The sequence below is a fragment of the Plodia interpunctella genome, chromosome 25 (assembly GCF_027563975.2).
Source record: "Plodia interpunctella isolate USDA-ARS_2022_Savannah chromosome 25, ilPloInte3.2, whole genome shotgun sequence".
Lineage (NCBI taxonomy): Eukaryota > Metazoa > Arthropoda > Insecta > Lepidoptera > Pyralidae > Plodia > Plodia interpunctella.
The window spans coordinates 6,724,122-6,739,491 of record NC_071318.1 but is presented as its reverse complement, the minus strand read 5'-3'; the positions used below and the strand labels follow the sequence as shown (position 1 = coordinate 6,739,491).

The 15,370-nt window shown below is 37.6% G+C and overlaps 2 protein-coding genes across 2 annotated transcripts; one reads left to right on the top strand and one right to left on the bottom strand.

The window, feature by feature from the left end:
• Positions 1-1,093: 1,093 nt before the first annotated feature.
• Positions 1,094-7,908, bottom strand: LOC128680858 (23 kDa integral membrane protein-like). Its single transcript, XM_053764323.2, has 5 exons — positions 7,774-7,908; positions 7,265-7,498; positions 5,794-5,961; positions 4,493-4,798; positions 1,094-1,594 (listed from the first exon to the last, which is right to left on the bottom strand). Exons 1-5 carry the CDS (start codon positions 7,831-7,833, stop codon positions 1,520-1,522), a joined length of 843 nt encoding a protein of 280 aa, XP_053620298.1. The 5' UTR covers positions 7,834-7,908; the 3' UTR covers positions 1,094-1,519.
• Positions 7,909-9,611: 1,703 nt separating this feature from the next.
• Positions 9,612-15,193, top strand: LOC128680773 (synaptic vesicular amine transporter-like). The gene is made up of 11 exons (XM_053764172.2): positions 9,612-9,984; positions 10,244-10,363; positions 11,041-11,193; positions 11,699-11,881; positions 12,355-12,453; positions 12,532-12,572; positions 12,891-13,061; positions 13,673-13,825; positions 14,309-14,462; positions 14,602-14,732; positions 15,082-15,193. Exons 1-11 carry the CDS (start codon positions 9,897-9,899, stop codon positions 15,166-15,168), a joined length of 1,380 nt encoding a protein of 459 aa, XP_053620147.1. The 5' UTR covers positions 9,612-9,896; the 3' UTR covers positions 15,169-15,193.
• Positions 15,194-15,370: the final 177 nt, after the last annotated feature.

Sequence of the window (15,370 nt, the reverse complement as noted above, 5' to 3'; positions counted from 1 at the left end):
AATTTTATCTCACTAATCCGATATATGAAGTGGATTACAGATAGTTCTCCATATTTATAATTTTAATTATGTTCTTTGTTGTCTGTATTCTGTTTGTGTGCCTCATGAATAAAGAAATAAATCCTGATCCTATCCAATCACAACTAATAGGTATTATACATATGAAAGTTTGTTTGTTTTTTACCTCTTTACGCTCTGTTTACTCAACCAAACTTCTTGAAGTTTTGCATACATGTAGTTTAAAGTGTGGAGAAGGAAATAGGGTTTCATCCCGGAAATCATCATTCATCCCGGAAAATTAACGTGGGCGAAGTCGCGGGCAAAAGCTAGTATTATAAATGCCAAAGTTTTATTCGCATTTATTAATAAGTAGTAGGATTTATGTATATCCTACATATAATATATCCTCCTGATACGTACTTATCTGCAATGTGTGGATCAATAAATTTATCTTTAATATGTATATTATGACGTACTTATCTATAAATTTATGGATTCATTTATAAAAACACACAAATATATTATGTTAAAAAACTTTATCATATTTATATGATAAAGTTCACTAACAATCCGTTACTTTGTTGCCTCGGTGAACAATGTACTATTGTTTTACACATATCTATTGATACCCGAGAAGTTATAAGTAATGTACTTAAACTCAGTTTTTACCTACACGTCTTATTGTGAGTCACCTCAGTCAACTTTGGCGTTAACTTTAACCTGCGCGGCGCGATCGTTTAGACAAAATGGCGTACTTTGCCATTTTCTGCCGGGGATAAATTAAACGTCAAATTCCAAACGTCAAATTCAACACCACCCGTATAATAATCTTACCATGATTTTATAGCAAAATAAATTTAAAAAATTTACTTTTTAAGAAATTACTTTAATGTTTTACATTACACTGATTATTATTACTTATTTTCAACAAGATTCAACAATAAGTACAGTGGAGATTGTTTATATGGTAAGACTCGTAAGAAGACCTTAGGTATATTGGACCACGTATTTATTTAGACAATCGTGAGATATCCCACTAAGACGACCATACTGTAAGTGAATATGGAGATAGCGAATAATAAAACTCAAACCATAAAAATATACATATACTTATATTAAAAATTGTTTTTATCGTAATAAATAAAATTCTAATGTACAGCGAGCTAAGAAATTATTTACTTAGGTAAGTAGCGCAAATGTCAAAAATATTAAATTGACGACGCGCATCCAAAAAATTTTTTAGTACGATATTGTATTACAGCCTCATAACGTACCCAAGTAGAATTAGATATCACAGATCTTTCACTAAAATATGTAGTATCTTATATACTTCAACTGAGCCAAAAGATATAAGGACATGAATGCCTCTCCATTCCTTTTAATACATTTTAATTTACAATTGACTTGTATTATAAATATATGTTTAGCGCGTTATAAACTTCCGCGAATAAATGTTTTTTTTTCACGCATTAGGCAGGAGTCCTGGGTCCTGTCTACCACATTCTCGTGTTTCGAGAATTCAATATCTGTCATATTTGGAATGTTTGGGTTTGATCGCACAGCACATGTAAAACCCGAGTATGAACGACAATACCTGAAACAAAAAAAAAAAACAATATATATTCAAAATCAGAACTGAACCAGAAATATTTTTTTACAGACTGGAAAAAGAGATGTTAGGTACATAATTAAACGCAGTTTTTACTTTTAGACATGGTCATTAGGTCATAATAGTACCTAAATAGGGAATTATTCGCACAACTCGGTTTTAGCATACTTATATATTTAATTAGCATATATATTTATAACAAATAACAATACATGTTTTTTTAGTGAACTGGTAGGTTGGTTAATTTACATGTGAGGGTTCTAAAATTACATGATGACAAAAATAAAATAATTTGGAAGTTATGCTTTAATACTACCTATTATGCTTAAAAATTATGCGTCACTGTTATGAGAAAATGTGGTTATCACAGACATATATATTAACCTCAAGGATCTGTGGTAGTTATGAATAAATAAATACATAAAATAAATATATTAGGACAAATCACACAGATTGAGCTAGCCCCAAAGTAAGTTCGAGACTTGTTTTATGGGATACTAACTCAACGATACGATATTTTATAACAAATACATATATAGATAAACATCCAAGACCTGGGCCAATTAGAAAAATACCATTTTCCATCATGACCCGATCGGGGATCGAAGGGACCTCTCCGTTCAGAGGCAAGTGCTTTACCACTGCGCCACTGAGGTCGACAATATAATAGGATAAACAGCAGTATACTGTGTTACTTATACGATGTCTTAAACTGTGTTGTGCTAATGGAAAGGGGGCCGGGTTAGTAGAGTACTTTTGTTCTGTAGATTATACGTCAACAGTTGTCCTCATAGTACTTATGAAATGCCTATGCTATCATATCAAGGTGACTGACTACTGTTGATCCGATTTTTTTCCCTCTTATTGTATTTTATTTGCGACTGGAAGAGATTGCAAGCGATCAGTGAAGAGATCCAGCAAATCATAAATGGAGTGACGGTCACATAGATTTGGTGTATAATTTACTGAAGTGGCAATATTTAAGGTGAGTTGCACCGGCTATTTTGACGTTGACTTAACCGGTGCGCTGATGACGTTTAGACGAAATGGCGTAATTTGCGTTATTCTGCGCACGTTAAAGTTAATGTCAAAACCGACAGTGGAATTCATCCTTATTTAGCTCTTTTAAATCGTCTTAATTAAAATTTCACAGTTTACAATCTTCTTTAGATTGTTAATGGAGAATAACCGATTTTACAAAAAGTTCAGAATGTAAAATTTTAATTTGATTTCAGAATGCCTTTTAATTTCTTTTAATTTTTGTAAGTAATATTTTCTGATTTTTTCCGCACAGTCCGCTGCATAATGTGTCGTGTGCATTTATAATACACGAATGTCATCAACCTACCCAAATTCATTGCAAACTCGTCGCTATTACCGCGCCATAGAGGTTGATGATGTGTGGTTGTCTGTACGTAAGATATATGCTTGCAATTTACTATTTCTCCAGGGATATTTTTTTAAGTAGTCGATTTATAAATTCAGATCTTCGGAAGCGGTGGTGGTGTAATGGTTAAGACGCCAGCCTGTGGATCGAAAGGTCCCAGGTTCGAATCCTACTTGTGCCACATGAGTTTGTATACCAATCTGACTCATGTCTAGTAGTTTTCATCGGCCACCACTTGCTTCCGGTGAAGGAAAACATCGTGAGGAAACCTGCACACTGGTTGATTATTAACTTGTGTGTATGAAATGGAGAAGGCAATAGCAAACCATTCCATTACTAATGCCAAGGAAGTTGTTGTGTGTGTTTAATTCCACGTAAAGACCACGCCCCTCAGTCATGAGGAATACGACTATGAAGAATACAATCTTCATTAAAAATGGTGCAGGTGGTTTAGCTTTGAAAGCGTGACAGACAGACTTTCTCATTTACAATATTAAGTATGGATCTTATATGATTTGTCAATTTCAATGTCTCCAATCCAACCGTTAATATCTTATCATGTACAGGTATAGATATTCGTTGTACATGATATCGATACGTATCGCCATTTTATCACTATTTTTATCAAAAATCTTTACACTTTATTATAACCATCTAGTACAGGCGTCTTATGATATTTCTATATGTTCAAAATGAACATAAACTCTAAATGATGACCTCGGTGGCGCAGTGGTAAAGTGCTTGCCTCTGAACCGAGAGGTCCCGTGTTCGATCCCCGGTCGGGTCATGATGGAAAATGATCTTTTTCTAATTGGCCCGGGTCTTGAATGTTTATCTATTTATATATTTGTTATAAAATATAGTATCGTTGAGTTAGTATCCCATAACACAAGTCACGAACTTACCTTGGGGCTAACTCAATCTGTGTGATGTGTGTGTGTGTGTGTGTGTCAACTCAATGTATATTTATAATTATATTATAAATACGTTTTTTTTTTCAAATAACATTTTAACCTGATTGGCCTAAGGGTAATTCAGGCTCTAGAAGTGTGTAGCCACTTTTATTTAGCCTTGTAGAGGACCTCCATGGTACAAGAAGTGAGACAGTGCTTGGCATAGAGCCATTGACTGGACAGCACCACATTCGCAGAGTTTGTAGCTAGAGAATACCCAGTTCTCCTCGTTCGGTTCTCTTAACATCTCCCAACACCAGCGGGTCTGTTTTAGTTAACTAACATCCCCACGTCCATCTAAACTTTCGCATTTACAATATCAGCAGGAAGTGAATATAGTATTACATATTATATTACTAGCTGCGCCCCGGGGTTTCGCTCCTGTGGGAATTTCGGGATTTAGAGTACATTTCGGGATTTACTCTACGTATTATCCCAAGTTATATTCTAACCGTGTACTAAATTTCATAACAATCGCTCCAGTAGATTTTGCATTCATTTATAATATTAGTGGGATGTTTAGTGGATTATAGTATTGCTTACCGTGACTCCAGCGATAACACCAAAAATAATTGTAATATATTTCTCAACGACCGAAACAAAGTCCAACACTTTTGGCACGCAGCCTTCTTGGTACAAATCGTCAATGGTACATTGGAACTCATCCAACAGATAATTCTGAGGGTCATCTAAGAAGGACCTCAAATCTATTGTGGAGCAGCAGCTGGGAGAGACTAGACCGATTCCGGTGATGTTTAGCTTGTCGTATATAGCTTCTAAGACGTGCTCGTCAACGTTTAAAGTCGTGCCGTTGTAAAACTGCGAACCGTAGTCACCGCAGCATTTTATCTGTAAAATAGTCACTTGTTTCAAAATAAAGTCACACTCTCTTATATTCTTTTTTCTCATCTCCGCATGTAGTGTCGTTCGGGGCTGTGATGCCGTGAAGACCGGGGTCAGCTTAAAAATTGACCTTTGAAGATTGAATTTTGAAGATTCTGATGTAATTTTAAAATCTGCCTGACGTCAACCGTATTGTTGCTTATCAGCCTGCCAAGCTTAGTGTCCCTTAGTTGCCTCATACGATATCAACAGGAGGATATGGAATATTAACTTAGATAAAATAAATTTAATGAGTATTAACATAGATAAAAGAAATATCAAAATATCCTACGGGTACTTGACCATTTACCAGGATGAAATTTATCTAATTTTCCTACAGAACCCTCCTCATTTTCCGGGATGAAATGTATATAAGATGTTAACCCGAGATTCCGAGGCATTTTTGATTCATAATTAGTTTTTCAATTATCCTACCGGAACCTGACTATTGACCGGGATGAAATATATCTAAGATGTTAACCCGGTATATAAAGTACCTAAATACCAAATTTCAAGCAAATCGGTCCAGTAGATTTCGAGTGATGCGCGTTCAGACAGACAGACAAAAATTTCCAAAACTATATTTTCGTCATCTATATCAGTAACTAAGTATATTCCATGAAGAATTAAAAAAATATATCCAATGTACAAATTTGGCCTTTCTTCAATTTTATTATATGTATTATGATGAATATATTATAAAGCAAAATTAGATGTCACTATGCAATTATATAATATCCAATCCTATAAGTAACATAAGTACCTTTGAATATTGTGTTTCGCTAGTAAGTGTTGGATTGGGCCAACTCGCCAATCACATCGGACAGATTCATTTAGCTGTTAGTTTTATCTGTCAGATTACAATATGTTATCAGAAAGGGGTGTTTCAAATTAAAATTTTGTTTTTCCTTGCTATGTTAATGTTTCTATTCTAGAGAAGGAACCACAATATATTGACTTACAGCGAACTGCAATCCATTGATAGTCTCATCTTCGATAGGGTACGGAGGAGTGTAGAAAATGTCGTGTAGGTAATCCTTCACCAACTTGTCAGCTACGTCGACGTACGAGCTCCTGATCACGACCACGAGGATGCTGCCACCAGCCAGTATTAGCATAATTATCGCGTACTGTAATTAAAAACAAATCTGACAAATCAATTACGAAATTCTAAATTTGAATCTTTATACCTACTTTACGACGCACGGGCACTCGTCCTTATGATTTTTTTATATTGACATGTTCGTTATGACATTATTAAAGAGGTAATAAAATGTTCAAATCGAAAAAAGTCTAAACAACTATTTATTTAAAAAAAAAACATTTTTGTCACAAGCTTTTATTGTCGTCAGAGAGATCTTGCTGCTGCATTCAATATGACATAACAAAATGAATGAAAGTTTTTGTAAACACGTCATTCCTACACGTCGCTACACGTTTTATGGATATCGGGGTGAAGCTGATTTCTAATCTATAGGTAGGTATTTAGTTATTTACTGATTAATAAAGTTGTTACTCGTGTTAGTTTATAATTAAACTTTAAGGAAATTCCCCGATAAAGCTTAATTGAAATAGAATGATGATTGAAATATATACATTTATTTGTAATCTGAAGCGTAATACTTACTTATGTATAATAAAATAATGATTATCGTTTGATTCAGAAATGTAAACATCATCAGGTATAGATAGTGTAGGTATTTTCTTTGTTATTTATTTTGATCACTTTGTAATTTACAAGTGCAAATGACTAATTCCACATATAAACTACATAATGTACGTTATATTGATCATAACTGGTGGAACAAAAGGTTGCCAACCATTCATGTAGACCCATAAAATGGACAACACTCAACGGCCCACACTAAACTAATATCGCGGATCCATTGGACACAAACACAAAAACGGGCACACACCCAGAACCGCAGTCAATTTTTTTGTGATCACCGGTATAACTAATTACCCGCCCTGGGAATCGAACCCAGGACCTCCAAATATCTGTTGCAGGTGGATGTTTATCTGTATATGTTATAAAATACCTATAGTGCCGTTGAGTTAGTATCCCATAACACAAGTCTCGTACTTACTTTGGGGCCAACTCAATCTGTGTGATTTGTCCATACATATTTATTTATTGCTAGCTGATACCCGAGACTTCGTTCGCGTGGCTGAACAATTTTTGGTAAGGAGTCAAAATCATTAGAGATTGAATTTTTTTTATACTATATTGGGGGTCTTTCCTTCGACCTGAAGAGTTACTCACCCTGGAGAAAGCCACGTAAAGTCGCAATGGGTGGAATACGCGGGATAAGTACAGTTTCACCGGTACCACTCTCAGTGAGAATCTCGGTCCGTAGGTACATATTTATTTATTATTGTAGTGGAGTGGGTTACCATCACACAACGGAGGTCGCAAATGCATAAGAAACTTACCGAACAAATCAAGCACTTGTTCTCAGAAATCGATCCGCAGCATCCACAGAAGGAGACCAAGAATACAACACATCCCAGCACGATGACGGATATGCAGGCGAACTTCAAGACGCTCGGGCTGAAGTCATGAGCAATGGTGACGTCACCGGCTGCAGTGAGGTTTGCCAAGATGTCGTTGTGGTTTACATAGTGCAGCGCGTAACTGCCCACGCCTATTATCGCCAGGGCTACGAGCTGCAAAAAAAGAGAACCTAATAAAAAAATAATATATGATCCATCGTTGATTATGTGTCATAGCTTTTAGCATACATATGTGAATAGATAGTAAAGCGAAGGGTAAAGGGCCCAGTTTGTGGCCTAAGGGCCGCCAAAATCATATTTGTATGCAAGACGTATACGTCGTAAAAAATACGTATAACTATAGTTAAACGTATTTTTATCTGTTGTCCTACTTAAACACTTTTAATTATACATAAGTATATATATATAATAAACACATAATGACTTACCGTAAATATTAAATTGAAAATAAACAACAAATGTTTCACTATAAACTTTAAACAGTTCATTTTTGTCACAATGTTATCGGCTTGTTTCCAACACGACACAGCTCATGTCCACACCGCCACGCGTATACTAAACGAATGTTATTGTTTTTGTATCAGAATAACTATATGATAATACAGGTTGTTTCGAATTAAAGCAGCATTCACATGATTAAACTAGATTTGGCCTGCGGCTTCCGCTAATAACTTATTATTGTTAATATCTCAGGTTCTAAGCAACATATCGCAATGAAACCTATACCAGATTTTACGGTAGCCTATCCGCTATACAGCTGTGAAAACCGCATTAAATTCCATCCAGTCGATTTTATGTAATAGGCAGACAAAAATTCTCAAAAAAAATCGTTTTGGCTTCTATTAGGCCAATAATATTTTTTCTTTAATATTTCCTTTGTAGAGACAAAGCTCATAGTTTTATTATATGTATAGACTTCTAACATAAAAACAAATATTTGTCTCTGGTTCTGGGTGTTTTGTGCCTATTTCTGTGTTTGTGTCCATCGGACCCGCGACACAAGCTTGGAGTGTGGGCCGTTGAGTGTTTTCCATTTAATTATTTAAAAAAATATATTATAAACCATCTAATAATAATTCCCTCAGCGGTGTTTCCTAATAGTATCGACATTGGGGCTTTCAAGAAAAGATTCAATCGCTTTCTGAAAAAGCCGGCTACGCACCAGTGACCCGTATCGGGTTGCCAGTGGTATGCACTGCGGTGTTTGGAGTGTCATAGCATCACGTTCATGTTTTCCACTAGGCTTAGTATGAAAACCTAGGTATATTCAAAAAAACATTCTGTATTTTTGATTATCAACGACTCTAGCTCTCATATCGGAGCATAGCGATGTACTTACACGCTAATGAAATAGTTAAGGAGATTAGATATGGTAGCTATAAGTACATACATACTCATATAGTATATATGACAGGAAACTAATGAGTAATAGGTAAATACCTGGTATCAATGTTTCCTTAGATAAACTAGTTCATCGTAATAAAAACCTATCTACCTACTTCCACTATAAAAAACCCAAAAAATACTGAATATACTAAATTATAATTATTTAAAACTAATATTAAACTTTCACGTTTTGAATATTTGGCTGTGTTTTTGATACCCGTCGCATTCCCACAAGAAAGTCTATTGTGTCGTCGTCTATATAAACTATAACTGTCTATTGACGTCCATCTCCTTTGGGAATGCTGTTTTTATCAAAATATTTTGAATTTATTTGTTGAATTACGTGTTCATTCACACATATTATGTATCGTATTTCCTAGAGCTTATCTGGTAAATACTTTTAGCATTAAATTTCCCATTTTTGTATTAAAAGTTATAAAATTTAATAAACAAATCTACGTATCTAATGTAGGTACTCAGGTTTCAATATTTTCTAGGAAATTAATGAGTCTATAGATCTTCTATTAGTCAAGCTCGAGTGACGACGAATAAATTAGGCATAACATCCACTAAGCATACACTGTATAACGCCTATTTAATTTAAACTTTAAAATGAAAATAATTATCAACAATCTATCGCCATAAAATAAAAATGACTTCAATTTGACAACGCACCAGCGTAAAATTGCATTAGGGCACACGCTCACTGAGCCCTGATTGAAAACCCATTTGCCTTGTTATCAGGACACTCCAGATGTGTCCCGGACCGAATGCGCCGCGGTCCTGGACGGCTGCGCCAGTTCCTTCAGTCAGACCTTACTTGCGGATTGGCGCAGTCTCGATTATGAGTGTTCTTCGAATAGAAAAGGTTAAAGTCGAGCTAAAAAAAATATAATTTGACTCATGTATTATATGAAATTAATTAGATAAATTTTGATGCGGGTTTTTTAAAATACATAGTGTAATTCCTGACAGAGGTGTATAACCTATTATGATTTTACCCGAGAGAAGCCGGGACGAGCCGCTTAATAAATAGCATTTTACATTTGGTTCCAGAATTTTAAAACTTCCTAAAGTTATCATCGTTGTAAACAAATAATGAACTAAACATTATCATAATAATAATAAAAATATAATACAATCGGTTTGTAAGGTTAGCAATAAAATGGGCCGCGACGCCACAAACGGAGCGCTTGCGTTCGCCCTTATTTACTTCACTTTCTTTTTGGACAACGTGCTGCTAACGGTACTTGGTTAGTATAATTCCCTTTCCCATTATAGTGAGTTTCAGATGCTGATGTCCGGAAGCCAGGAATCCGTGTGGAAAATAAACGTTTATATTTTGAAGATTTAAGATATAATCCTTTCAAATTAATTTTAGTGATAAGATAAGTATTGTAGTTATAGCAATGTCTCCGTCTTCGATTGCGTCATGGTTTCTAAACAACCCTATGATCTACGCATGGTTGACATAATCCCTTCATTTAATAAAACATATATTTGTTTATCCAGTGCCAATAATCCCTGACTGGGTGAGAGGCGAAGCTCTAGAGTTGTGGACCAAGAATGAAGCACCGCTGGCCATTCTCCTTAACAGTACTGTACATCAGATTCAAGTCGAGGATACTTCTGGTAAGAGCAATCATTATATGTCATTGTATAACATCATTCACCTTGGCAGTCGTGGATGTTTTTATGACTACGGACCCAAGTGGGTCGGAGCGAACGGAACAAGAAGAAGTGTGTTTATAGCACATATGCCTGCTCATTTAGCACTCCTCCACAGAATATGTCCTATGTAATGCGCTGCCCTACGTGTCTCCAGTTGGAGACACGTGCTGTTGCACAAGCACAGACTTGTTGGCAGTGGTGAGGTATTGCCCTCACAAATTAATAAAATAAAAAAGTATAATAGTTTAATTGTCGTTGGGCCGATTACTGAGGATGCCGAAGACCATGCGAAGTGGAGATAAAAAAGTAACTATTAACGGCTGAGGAAAAAACCAGAAAAGCGCTCAGATGAGAGGGAGACTCCGTGATGTATGGAACTCAGTAAATCGGAAGTTAATGTTTTTGTTACAAAAACGTTATGTACCTACTGTTTATGAAGAAAATGAATATGACTTGCTAAGGGAAATTTTACTTTCAATGAAACAAATTCATTTGTGTCTAAAAGATGCAATATGTTATGTAAGATAACAATAATAAATTCAAAACAATTTTCCTGTCCGATCTTTTTCAACCATAGTCCATCCACTACTAAGTGTAAGATTTAGATAAATGAGTTTTGACGATAATTGATATTGCAGTAGGCGGATCTCAAGCCATAGTCGGACTAGTGCTAGGCGCGAAGGCCGCAGCCCAGCTCATCACAGCACCGTTCGCCGGCGCAGCTGTGTGCAAGCATGGCCCGGCGCGGGTGCTGCAAGTCGCTACGGCTACATTAGCTGCCGCCGCCACTGGTAGCCACCTTCCCTAATGAACTAGAGTAATGCTCGGGTTAAGGGTGAAAGATAATCGGTGCAAGCATGGACCGGCGAGAGTGGAAATCGCAACTGTCCAATTATCTAATGCATTGCTAATGGCTAATGCATGGTAAGTACATTTCCATGGTGTGCTTGCGGCCATGCTTTGGATGACGTGACCCATACCATTTTAGAACAAACGTCTCACGAGACTACATGTTGTACCTATGTCCCCATGCAAGGGACCGGGCCACGGCCCGTAAAGTAATTCCTGGAGACAACATAAAACCTAATAATAAATAGTTTATTTCCTCACCATAATTCCTAGATGAACTAGAATGTGACTAAAGACTATATGTGACTAGAGCCCTCCGTGACTAATATCCGTAATAGGTCCCTATACGTCCACGCCAACTATCTCTGTTTCGGGCCATCCTTATCCAGCTTCTTAAAACCCTCCAATCGCTATAGTTAGGTCTAAAATATTTGCCTCATGTTCCAGTATTCATGCTATGTAGCGGCCGCACCGGCGCATCCGGTGCGTGTTGCGCCTGCGCAGGTCGCATCACCCACGGCGCGGCGGCGGCCATGGCTGGTGTGGCTGGCTTGGCTTTAGCTGCTGCTGCCGTGTCCAATGAACAGAGGGATAAGGCAATTGGCGCTTTGCTTGGGGCTGTCGCTTTAGGTATGTCTGGTTCACAAACCATAACCTGGGGTCTCTAACCAAAAAAATAATAGTCGTTTGGCATCTGTAGAGGACAGTAACTGCTGGCTGTAACTGGCCTTTTTCATCACTGTCTGATAATATAAACTAATATTATAAACTGCAAATATACTAACTGCTAAATAACAAATCTACCTGATGTGTTTGACCGAATCGAATCCTATCCAAAGTGTACAAGGAACACAATTTTTAGCACTATCTGTTTTATACGTTACATTTAAACTTTATCATCTGATATGATCAGCAAGCTGTGAAACAGGCCATGATTAAACTTTTAAGCCTCAGACGATATTACGTCGTGCCATCTTGTTCATGATATAACATCCTCCTGGGTTAAAGGATAGATCTTTGCAAAAGCAGTCAACTCACAATTAGATATATATGATAAAATGGTATAATGGACTTCGGATACAAAAAATATTTTTATTTTACAGGTGTTTTGGTAGGATATCCATTCGGTGGGGCGTCTTATAGCCTTTGGAGCCCTGGCGCCCCGTTTCTTCTGATTTCGATTGCTCTGTTAACTAATTTAGGTAAGTTAATACTTTTATTTACTTAAGTCACTTCTTTCACATCAACTATCTTTTTCTAATTATGTGTTTTTCTTTCAGTTATGCAAATTATGTTCCTGGACCACGAGAAATTCAATCAGGTAGAGAAGCAACAATAAAACGACATATACTTATCCAGTTCTACAGATTAACTATCAACTAACAAAGAATAATTTTGATTTATTTAACAAATTAGGTATAGATATAGATGAGCGTCAGACTTAACCTATAAAACCCCATTGTAACTATATTGGCAGTCAAAATCCGGACATTTACAATTTTTATGGATTTGAATGTGATGTACTCCAATTTTACCTTGCTTCAAAGGTGAGGTATGCCATTTAAAACCTCACGCAAACTCAAAAAGCGCCTATCTAACTTTACATAGATTTTTATGAAATAAACATTGCCAATTACAGCCGATTCACCAATCAGAGACCGGCGTATGGGGCTCAGCGTCCAGCATGCTCCGTGTGGCCAAGAAGGAGTCAGTCGCCGCGTGCGTCGGCGCAGTGTTGCTGACGACCAGCGTCATGGCGGCCCTGGAGCCGTGTTTGCCGCTGTGGATCATGACTGTCTTCCATCCGCAGGTTCGAATCCTACTCGTGCCATGAATTTGTATACCAATCTGACTCATGTATAATAATTTACATAGACTTGCTTCCGGGAAGGAAAACATCGTGAGGAAACCTGCATATTTGTGGAGTTTGGTTCACTAGTGTGTATGCGACTACTTGTCACTAGCACTTAAAACTACGCAATGGATTACTTGTCACTAGCACTTAAAACTACGCAATGGATTACGATGTGGGTTTTTAAATGTAGTATGATTCCTGGAAGGTTAATGTGTTAAATTTATCACGGTGTTATCCGAGCCAAGTTCGTCTATCCCATTAATATTATAAAGGCGAAATTTGTGAGTATGTTTGGTAATCACGTTTAAACGGCTGGACCAATTTTTATGAAATTTGGTAGCTGATACTTTGTATCATAACATAGGGTACTTTTTATACCGAAAGTACGCGATTCCCGTAAGATTTGGTCAAAAGTCTGATAATCAATGGCGCTACTGTGCATAATTAAAAACATAAATACCTACCTATTTTTTGAACGTTAAATAACTCCAACGAATGTTAAGCCACATACAGCCACATAGCCACACACAGGTGCAACTAGTAGACAATAAATGTGGTCGTTCTAGCGTTGGCAGACTGGCGTAGTGTTCGTCCCGGACAGCCTGGGCTATCTGGCGGCGGCGAGCGCGCTGGGCGGCGCGCTCCACGCCGAGCGGCTGGCGCTCGCCGGGCAGCTGGCTGTCGGGCTCGCCGCGTTGGCTGTGCCGCTGGCTACTTCTGTGAGGAACCCATCTTTTTAATAGCCTGACCCACTGCTGGAAAGATGGTCGGACGATTTAGATGCGACGGATAAAATAATAACTGGAGGAGTTACGCAATGTAACAGAGATGATGGTTAAGTAGAGTGACCTTTGTCCCATACATCTCATTATGCCGGCTATTCATTATCGCGAAACATTTAGCCGAACTTTGACGAATTCGATATATGTACCTATATTTTAGGTTATTCATAGCGGTAAATAAAAGCTCTCATAAGAAATACGCAATGTACGTACATTCGCATCGGCATTTGTTATGAAGTACAAACCTATGAACACGATAAACTTAAAATCTACCGGACAGATATTTGTATGGTTTTTACCAATAAATCGTAAAATTCCTGAGGAAGGTTTAGATGTATAATATTTTTCTGGTTTTATCCCAGCGATAGGGCATCAAAAAGGCATCAAATAAAAATTTAGCCCAGTCGCCAAATGTTCCAGGTGTCAGGCCTGGCGCTACCGCACGCGATACTAGGCTGCGGGCTCGGAGCGACCGACGCGGCGCTCGTGCCCGCCCTCCTGCGCCGGCACACGCGGCACGTGCCGCACCTGGCTGCGCTGCTGCAGGCCACCTCGAGCTTGGCTTATGCTCTTGGTGAGTTTCCATCCTTCTCTCCTTTCTTCTGTTCCATTAACGTACGTATATTTTATCCTGAATTTCCATCGGGAACGAAGTAGCTAGTTTAATGAAAATAATTTAAAAAAGGAAAATTGTATTTCATGCTTCCTTCCAGGTCCAATAGTGGGAGGCGTACTATCCTGGTGCGTGGGCTTCGAGACAGCCCTCAGAACTCTTGGCGTTCTCAACCTGCTGTACGCCGGCTTCCTGTACCGGGCTCTCATAGCTCATCCACTTTCTGAACAGGTCTGTTAAATCAAGTTTTTCTCTTATATCGCATCAGTTTTCCGAGGCCAAGGATCAGGGCATTTCCTGTTCCTTGGAAATCCATTGCTCCGATATTTTTGCAGATCACATCAGTTTTCCGAAGCCAAGGATCAGGGCATTTCCTGTTCCTTGGAAATCTATTGCTCCGATATTTTTGCAGATCAATGAAGAATACCTACGTATTCTTCTTTACTGACTTCAATCTAGATGTGAATACATATCTGGCTTACTGTACTACCTTCAGAACTGTAACATTGCTCGTGCACTGTTACGATATTACGGTCTAATTTTCAGTCCAACTTATTATATTTACTTATTTTATCATCAGTGGGGAGCCAGCACACCAGAAGATGACCCGGAGAGCGAAGAAGAAGGGACACCGTTGAGGCCGCAGATATACACGCCTCTGAACTAAACCATGCTATGATTACATGTATTGCTTCCGTTCAAATATTTGTTTCATTGCACTCTTTCTCCCCCTTGTATCAGCCAAGGCTAAATATGATCTTCGAGTTTCACTACTCTTTGCTCTGTCTTCACCGTAAAGTATAAAGACGAGCTACTGTACTGTATATATAACCATACTGTATATATAACAATGAAATAAAAATTTAAAA

Coding starts and splice junctions, on each gene's coding strand:
- LOC128680858 (XM_053764323.2), bottom strand. CDS start 7,833: ATGAACTGTTTAAAGTTTATAGTGAAACATTTGTTGTTTATTTTCAAT. Junction 7,499..7,773: donor TTTTCAATTTAATATTTACG/GTAAGTCATTAT, acceptor CTTTTTTTGCAG/CTCGTAGCCCTGGCGATAAT. Junction 5,962..7,264: donor ACAAGTGCTTGATTTGTTCG/GTAAGTTTCTTA, acceptor TTTTAATTACAG/TACGCGATAATTATGCTAAT.
- LOC128680773 (XM_053764172.2), top strand. CDS start 9,897: ATGGGCCGCGACGCCACAAACGGAGCGCTTGCGTTCGCCCTTATTTAC. Junction 9,985..10,243: donor CGTGCTGCTAACGGTACTTG/GTTAGTATAATT, acceptor TTGTTTATCCAG/TGCCAATAATCCCTGACTGG. Junction 10,364..11,040: donor TCAAGTCGAGGATACTTCTG/GTAAGAGCAATC, acceptor TTGATATTGCAG/TAGGCGGATCTCAAGCCATA.